Source organism: Sinocyclocheilus grahami, unplaced genomic scaffold (genome assembly GCF_001515645.1).
Source record: "Sinocyclocheilus grahami isolate Dianchi unplaced genomic scaffold, SAMN03320097.WGS_v1.1 scaffold707.1, whole genome shotgun sequence".
NCBI lineage: Eukaryota > Metazoa > Chordata > Actinopteri > Cypriniformes > Cyprinidae > Sinocyclocheilus > Sinocyclocheilus grahami.
In genome coordinates this window covers 1,163,720-1,172,291 of record NW_015505886.1, presented here as the reverse complement: position 1 = coordinate 1,172,291, position 8,572 = coordinate 1,163,720, and the positions used below count along the sequence as shown (strand labels likewise).

General features: G+C 38.6%; 2 protein-coding genes across 3 annotated transcripts in view; one reads left to right on the top strand and one right to left on the bottom strand.

Annotated features, from left to right (window-relative positions):
• The window catches only part of LOC107560007 (snurportin-1-like), a 25,127-nt gene that overhangs the window by 4,931 nt on the left and 11,624 nt on the right, over positions 1–8,572 (bottom strand). The window contains exons 3-5 of one of the 2 annotated variants that reach the window (XM_016244063.1): positions 2,800–2,842; positions 2,504–2,668; positions 2,215–2,395 (exon numbers count right to left, since the gene is read on the bottom strand). In XM_016244063.1, coding sequence (XP_016099549.1) covers positions 2,215–2,395; positions 2,504–2,661 — 339 coding nt within the window. In that variant the 5' untranslated portion in view covers positions 2,662–2,668; positions 2,800–2,842. Of the gene's footprint in view, positions 1–2,214; positions 2,396–2,503; positions 2,669–2,758; positions 2,843–8,572 lie in introns of those variants that run through there. The other variant, XM_016244062.1, reaches the window with a different exon arrangement.
• The window catches only part of LOC107560006 (sorting nexin-33-like), an 18,792-nt gene continuing 14,418 nt past the window's right edge, over positions 4,199–8,572 (top strand). The window contains exon 1 of the mRNA XM_016244061.1: positions 4,199–6,326. Coding sequence (XP_016099547.1) covers positions 4,919–6,326 — 1,408 coding nt within the window. The 5' untranslated portion in view covers positions 4,199–4,918. The remainder of the gene's footprint in view (positions 6,327–8,572) is intronic.

Here is an 8,572-nt window from a genome sequence, read left to right as displayed (position 1 = left end):
CATACACTTATTTATCTAACACACATACTTAGTCTACACTTCAAATTTGCACATAATATACCTGTACATACAAAACTGTCTATTGTAGTATACCTGCACATACAATTGTCAATTTATATATTTTTATTCCTTATTTACTTGTTCTATTTATTTTATTTATTTTTTAATTATCTGTGTTTTTTGTTCTGTCATTGTCATTCTGTTACACTGTGGAAGCTTCTGTCACGAAAACAAATTCCTCGTATGTGTAAACATACCTGGCAATAAAGCTCATTCTGATTCTGATTCTAATGGTCATATTTCTGCTTTAAATAAGCATTTTCCACCCATTTTCTTTAACCCTTAGCAATACCCCTGCTGATTTTAATACTGTACCTTTAATATATATATATATATATATATATATATTAATTGCAATGCAAATTGAATGGAAATTTTGTTTCCGTTTCTGTCACTTGAATCCATTTGTTTTTCTTTAAAGTCTCATTGAAACAAAAGTAGCTTCAGATCTTTTCTTTCGTGTTGTGATGTATAGTGCACAGCATAAATGAGTACACCCCCTCTAAAACGTAACAAATTCAGCAATTACCCTTTACTTAGAAGACATGTTAGGGTTCTTTGGAGATGTAATGTTCCAACAAGCCTGCTTGATCAATTACCAAAGAAGAATGCCAAAATTATTCAGCAAAATAGGATTTTCTTATCAAAGTGGTACAATTTTATGTTGCAAAAATGAGTACACCCTCCTGAAAGTTACTAACTAAAAAAAAAAAGTGTATAGGTTTATGGCTATTTTTGATCAACAGGTAAGTATATTGAACCAAAACTTTTAAAGACAAGTAATTTCCTGACAATTAAAAGTGTTCTATGGCCCACTGAATCATACTCGGACTTAATTCTGGCAGCAGTGGAACCATTTGAGAGAGAACTGCTAGGTGACTTGTTTCTTAGCATAAAAGAGGACAATGGTACAAGAGGAATACCAATTATTGTTTTAAGTGTGAAAATATAGCAGAAGTAGCACCAACATTCAAAAACAATGGACTTGCGATAAGGCTCCTGAAATAATCAGGTCTTCACTTTAAGTTTTCCATTTAGTGATGAGTGAATTTTTGCTAGAAAAAGAGCAGGAGAAATAACACGCAAGTGTCTCAGAGCCGGCAAAAGCTATGAAAAGAGTGACACTTTATCTCACAGAGTATGACGCAGCCATCAGAAGTGACATGCATGGTTGTTGTCACCACTAGAATTACCTAATGTTTATTGGGCATTTTTTCAGCATGACAATGAATATATTCATTCTCTCAAGATGAAAATCCTTCAGTGGACAGGTATTTCACTCAATCTTAACACTCTTGAGCTGCTGTGAGATTCTGTAGAGATGAGCTAAGCAACACTCCCCATTAAAGATCAGAGCATTTAAGGAGGTCGTCCAGGAGTTAAACAGCACAGATGTGAACATTTGTCATGAACTTGTACACTCAGTGCCAAGAAGTGTCAGAGCAGTGTACTTAGAGTTCTGGAGGACATAAGTACTAGAATATTATACATTTTCTGAATTAAATCTAGGGTGTACTCATTTCTGCAATCCTTCATTTAAACAAAATTGGCTAATTGACTTATCTTACAGAAAATATTGGCATATATTTTGTTGTTTTTATTAAGTATAGGTTTACTATGTTTAAATTTTGCCATTTTTCCATGAATTATATTAGTGATCATTAAGAAAATACATATTTTATATTTATTCAGAGGGGGTGTACTCATTTATGCTGTGCACTGTATGTATGTATATATATATCTCATTAGGATATTAAGTAAAGATCATGTTCCATGAAGATATTTTGTAAGTTTCCTACTGTAAATGTATTAAAACTTATTTTTGATTAGTAATGTGCATTGCTAAGAACTTCATTTGGACAACTTTAAAGGCGATTTTCTCAATATTTAGATTTTTCTGCACCGTCAGATTCCAGATTTTCAAATAGTTGTATCTCGGCCAAATATTGTCCTCCTATCCTAACAAACCAAGGTTTCAGATGATGTATAAATCTCAATTTTGAAAAATTGACCCTTATGACTGGTTTTGTGGTCCAGGGTCACATATTATTATGTAAGAAGCACTCAGAATTTGTTAAAAGGCATTTTTTTAGCTACTGTAACTTTAAAAATCTTTTTTTAAACAACTATATCTGTCTATGTGTCTTTAAGCACCTGGTTGGCATAATGCTTCGGTAGCTTTTTCTTCTGCTCGATCTCCATCCCTTCTTCATCAGTGCTGTTCTCCAGCTGCGGCGGTCTCTTCTTCTCTTCATCCTCCTCATCCTCGCTGTCAGCTCCGGTCCAGTCTCCATCAGCCAGCCGTCGGGCATGATTCACGTAGTTTAGCCTCTTCCTGCCAACATAATGTATTCTATCAGTGTCACTGCATCAAAGTTGAGGGTGTTGAAGGTGGCTGATAACAGCTGCTCGTGTTCTGGGTGGTTGTGTAAGGTAAACTCACTCTTTCTGCAGCTCCAGGAACCTCCTGCGCCGTTCACTCTGCTCCAGAACGCTGTATTTGCTCTTGTACTGGGCCAGGCGTGGATGGGGAGCAGAAGTGCTGTTTGGTTCTCTGGATACAGAGAAGCTGGAGGAGAGAGCCTGGGTCAGAGCCTCCATGATGGACCTGTGACAACATACAGGAGTTTAAATCATGTATATGCCATGATAAGTGTATGTAGACAACTAAGACATTTCAAAAGCAAACAGAACTCACTGAAATCTCATATACACAAACACGATACAAACACCACGTACAGATAAACAGACTGAAGGCAGAGAGAGACAGCAAACACGTGATGAAGGTGGCTGATAACAGCTGCTCGTGTTCTGGGTGGTTGTGTAAGGTAAACTCACTCTTTCTGCAGCTCCAGGAACCTCCTGCGCCGTTCACTCTGCTCCAGAACGCTGTATTTGCTCTTGTACTGGGCCAGGCGTGGATGGGGAGCAGAAGTGCTGTTTGGTTCTCTGGATACAGAGAAGCTGGAGGAGAGAGCCTGGGTCAGAGCCTCCATGATGGACCTGTGACAACATACAGGAGTTTAAATCATGTATATGCCATGATAAGTGTATGTAGACAACTAAGACATTTCAAAAGCAAACAGAACTCACTGAAATCTCATATACACAAACACCACGTACAGATAAACAGACTGAAGGCAGAGAGAGACAGCAACCTTTACTCGTGATTTAAAAGAGTAGGCCTAACACAAACGGAAATGGAAAAGCAGGACAGCGAAAAACACAAACACCTACTTCTGCAGAGAAGCACGCGTTGAAACCAACGCAATGGCGCGCTGACGTCATCACGCCGCGTCGCGGCCGACCCAAATTAATCGCTGAGTTTCACCGATTGGTGAAGAATTCATCTCAAAATCATTTTACGGTGGTTAAAGCTCGTTGGATTTACTGCGACGAATCACAAATTAAAATTCTGTAAAAAATGTACATACTGTAAAAAAAATATATGCTGCATTAGTTCGTCTCCTTGCAAAACCTCAGGTCTAAAGCAAAATAGAAGCGTTACAAAAAAGAGGAAATTAAATATTTAGTGAGACCAGCGGTCCAGGTGTTGCCTATAATTAGTCTAAACAATATTTGTCATATCTTAACTCTTCACCGTGGACTTTAACTGCGGTTAAGTTCTGTTATTATCGATTCAGACTGAAACCAACGGCGACATCACGTGGTATCTGTTAGTTTTCTCAGCGCTGATCAGGATGGACCAATCACAGCTGTGATTGATTACTAGATAAGAAGTATTTAAAAAAGACTCCTGTGTCGGATTTCAAACTAATAATTATTTAAAATATTAATTTCAATGGTTTGTACGTTCTTGTGTACAAGAGATTTGAATGTGTCTGAGTGGCAGAACAGTGCGGTGTTTGTCATTCAGTGGCAATAAGTCATTGTACATTATCTAGTTGAGTTATTGTAGTAATTTGGATGCGTTTCGCGTTTATTAGAAACTGAGAACACTGTTTAACTCTGTCAGTCAGATGCTACAGTTGTTTAGTTGACCGCCGAGCGGCGTAAAGCTCGCGCTAAACTGCGCTACTCTCATTGTTCGAGCGTCGCGTCATGGAAAGAGTTACTGCGTTTGTGCTCAAAGTAAAGAAATAGTTTATGAAAAACTCCTCACGGGCCTGTTCACACAGCGATCTGAACTGGATCTGTGGATTATAAAGATGCTTTAGATGTACTTTTTGTCCTTTTGTTGGCGGAATGCAAAAGATGCGTTTATTTCCCATCTCTGTCTGGGACGAAATGTTGGGATAATGTTTTCATTTGGAATTTAGTTCAGCCGGACTTGCAAAACAGATGTTTGATTTTTAATATTTTGACAGCATGCAAGATGCCTAAAACTATTATATAGTTATTATGGGACACTGAATGTGTTTGCCGGTGTCACGGTTCTGCTGGACGGGATTTGTGGATTTATCGGTTTATTAATTTTTTTTGCGGCTGAAGATTCTGGTTTTGTGGAATAATGAAACGGCATAAATTAAGGGAAGTTGGAGAATAACAACCTGGCAGGGAGTTCCAACATGTAATGCTTTATTTACAAATGTATCATATTGGAGATAGTTTCCCAGGGGGGAAAAAAAAAGATTCCTGTTGTCTTCTTCATGGTCAGTAACTTTAAAAAGACTTGAAGATATTTATCGTATAGCATATTATTTACCAACAGCCTCAAAACTGCTAGTTTTGTTAAAGTACTATGAATATATTAACAAGTACTGCTGTACTATATAACCAAACTTTAAAGTTATCAAATAGCCCTGCTTTTGTTAGATTTGATCTGTGCAGTCTGATATGAGGTAAGGAACTTTTATTGTGGCCCACTTTTGCGCATCTGGCTTGCAAAGTTACAAAAATGTCCTTGAGAGCCAAAGCCCTCTACACTTTCCAAAGTGAGAACAAGGAGGCGATCAGCATTCAGGAGAATGAGGAGCTGGTGATTTTCGATGAGAACTCTGTAGACGGCTGGCTACAAGGAGAGAACAGCCGAGGAGAGCGAGGCCTGTTCCCCGCCTCGTACGTTGACATCATCCGGAACAGATCCGGGTCCAACCTGACGGATCATTCCCTGAGCTCACCTGGAAGCTCTCCTGGTAAGGATATGTCGTACATCCATACGCCTTCCACGACCCTGCCGAGCGACGATGATGACGACTGGGACGACTGGGATGAAACCTCGACGGTGGTCGAGGATGAAGATCCTCGGAGAGGTGTTGGTGCCAATGGACATTCCCAAAGTCCGTATTCCAACCCCAACGTCCACTTCCGGCCCAAGCCGCATATGGAGCGCCAGGACAGCATGTCCAGCAATAGAAAGGGCAGCGTGGTGGGCAGGAACTTGAACCGATTCTCCAACTTTGTGCGCTCAGGTGTGGAGGCCTTCATACTTGGCAACGTTCCAATGATGGCCAAGATCGCCGAGTCTTACTCTATCGAAATGGGCCCCCGGGGGCCTCAGTGGAAGGAGAACCCTCAGCCCTTCACCTGTTCCATTGAAGACCCCACCAAACAGACGAAGTTCAAAGGCATTAAGACGTACATTTCGTATCGTGTCACCCCCAGTCACACTGGCAGGCCGGTGTATCGCCGCTACAAGCACTTTGACTGGCTCTACAACAGACTACTACACAAATTCACGGTAATTTCCGTGCCGCACCTTCCCGAGAAACAAGCCACGGGACGATTCGAGGAAGACTTTATTGAGAAAAGGAAGAGGAGGCTTATTTTATGGATGGACCACATGACCAGCCACCCTGTTTTGTCTCAGTATGAGGGTTTCGAACACTTTCTCATGTGCGGAGACAACAAACAGTGGAAGCTCGGGAAGAGGCGAGCGGAAAAGGAAGAGATGGTCGGGGCTCATTTCTTGCTCACCTTCCAGATTCCCAACGAGCACCAGGACCTTCAAGACGTGGAGGAGCGCATTGACTCCTTCAAGGTGTTCGCCAAAAAAATGGACGACAGCGTGATGCAGCTGACGCACGTCACATCGGAACTAGTTCGCAAACACCTCGGAGGCTTCCGGAAGGAGTTCCAGAGGCTGGGAAATGCCTTCCAGTCCATCAGCCAGTCGTTCCTGCTGGACCCTCCATACAGCTCAGATGCTCTGAGCAACGCCATCTCGCACACAGGCCGCACCTACGAGAACATCGGGGAGATGTTCGCTGAGCAGCCCAAACACGACCTGTTTCACATGCTGGATAAACTGTCGCTGTACCAGGGCCTGCTGTCCAACTTTCCAGACATCATCCACCTGCAGAAAGGTAAAGTGCAAAGTGGTAAACTTAGTTTTGTTTAAAGCGAGAGTTCACTCAAAACTGCCTTTAAAAAAAAAATCTAAATAGGTATTTTGACAAATGTGTCCGTTTTGTTTTTGGCCATACAATGAAAGTAAATGGGGTCCAATGCAGGGTTATTTTTGTTAACTAAAACTAAAAGCATGGAAATACTTTTTTGTTGCTTGAAATAAAAGTAAACGCTAACTGAAAAAACTTAAACTTGTTTTATTTCAGCTTTTCTGATTTTTGTTTAGTTTAACTTGAAGTAAAAGTAAAATAAAGAAAGAAGTCAATTTATTTATAAATTGAAAGTAATTTAAAATAAAGTAAAACTAAAACTGTAGACATTTTAAAAAATTGACAAATTAAAACTATATAATTAATGATATAAAAGTTATTATAAATTATATATTTTTTTCTGTAAAATTAACTAAAAATAAAAACAATTTTCAAAATATTGATACAAATTATAATAGTATATCAGTGATTGTAAAATAACATTGGTACAATGTTTTTTGGTTTTTGATCACTGAAAATGTACAAATTAATAATTTACTCTTGGAGCCATATTGAAATTCCAATAGCTCTGGAACCGAACCATACAGAGCCTTAAAAATGAAGATGCCAAAAGGAAAGTTTGTTAAGACCCAATATCTAAAAGGGCATTAGGATATCTTTAATACTTCTTGAGTTACAGGCATGCTGTTTTCCCATTTTTGAATGGTCACCATTGGCACATAATGCAACAAAGATTGCTAAAGTGAACAGATTTTACTAATAGACCTACTAGTTTCTGTGTAAAAATAACATTGTGATGCTGCCACCTTTCTGAAGTCATTTTTACCCCCTTGTAATTTGGCTCTGAATCTCAGGTGAAAATTGCCATTTTGGCCCCCCTCTACAAAATAGTGGATTACTCAGTAAATATTCATCCATGCCATTTAATATTTTTGCTATGAATATCACAATACATGTCTGTCTTTCTTCAGAAAAACTGAACTATCCATTTGGGTGAACTATCCATTTAAGTAGGCCAACTAATTTCTTTTCCTTTTTTCTTTTTAAAAAAAAAAAGATTTATTGATAAATGGGTCAAACTTGTATTTAACTCATGGGTGCTAAAATTCAGCTTTCATTATTCTTTGTGTCGCGGTCGCCTCAGACGTTTCAAATTGTTTCTAAACCCCTTTTAGATGTTCTGCTTGCTAGTGACTTGCTCAAATGTGGGGCACACAGCTGGAGTGACCAAGTGACTTCATGCCTGTAGGCAGCCAATCACACGTGTTGTTATTTATGAGCAGGGGTTAGTTGGCCTCACATCGTGGACTGGAGTGATTTTTGCTGTTGATGATGTTGGATAACTCCCAAAAGTGACTTACAGAGACTTTGTAAAGCTGAAATGGCAGTTAAGAAAGAGAAATTCCTGGCTGTGCTCCTGACAGGAAGCATCCTCTTCATTCTAAGTCTAAATCACAGGAAGTTAGGGAAATGGTGTGATTAATCAGTGCACTCAAGTCCAAGACATTGAAGCTCAATCAGTTTGTGGCTTAGACAAACTTTCATTAGGATCCTTTCGTGGAATGTCATAGAGATGTTAGGAATTTCTCTCTCATGAGAGCTCAGACTTAACGTACAGGTATATCCTGACATTTAGTAAGTATTTACACTACCAGATACAATTTTGGACACACTTGACTGAGTTTATGTTTGTCACAATATTAAAATTTTGAATTAAAGGCAAATGCATAACTTAGTTTGGTAGACAAATCTGAATTTGCTTATGCATGATAAAAACAGATAGTTGTAACATAAATATTACTATATTATATTATTTTTAATGTTAATTTGTGGTCAGAAACATAAATAAATATATGGTGTGTGTGCATACAACTGAAATAACATGTTAAATGATAAACTTGTTTTATTTGAGCTAGTTAGCAAGGTTTGAAGTACTAAACTAAAGTAAAACTAAATAGAAAAAATAAAACAAAAACAACTACAAAATTACTAAAACGTTTAAATAAAAAATAAAATGAAAATGGAAAATACAAAAATAAATAGTAATTCAAATAATTGTCTATCTGTCTGTCTGTCTGTCTGTCTGTCTGTTTGTCTGTTTGTCTGTCTATCTATCTGTGTCTCTGTCTGTCTGTCCATCTATCTATCTATCTCTGTCTGTCTATCTGTGTCTGTCTATCTATCTATCTATCTATCTATCTATCTATCTATCT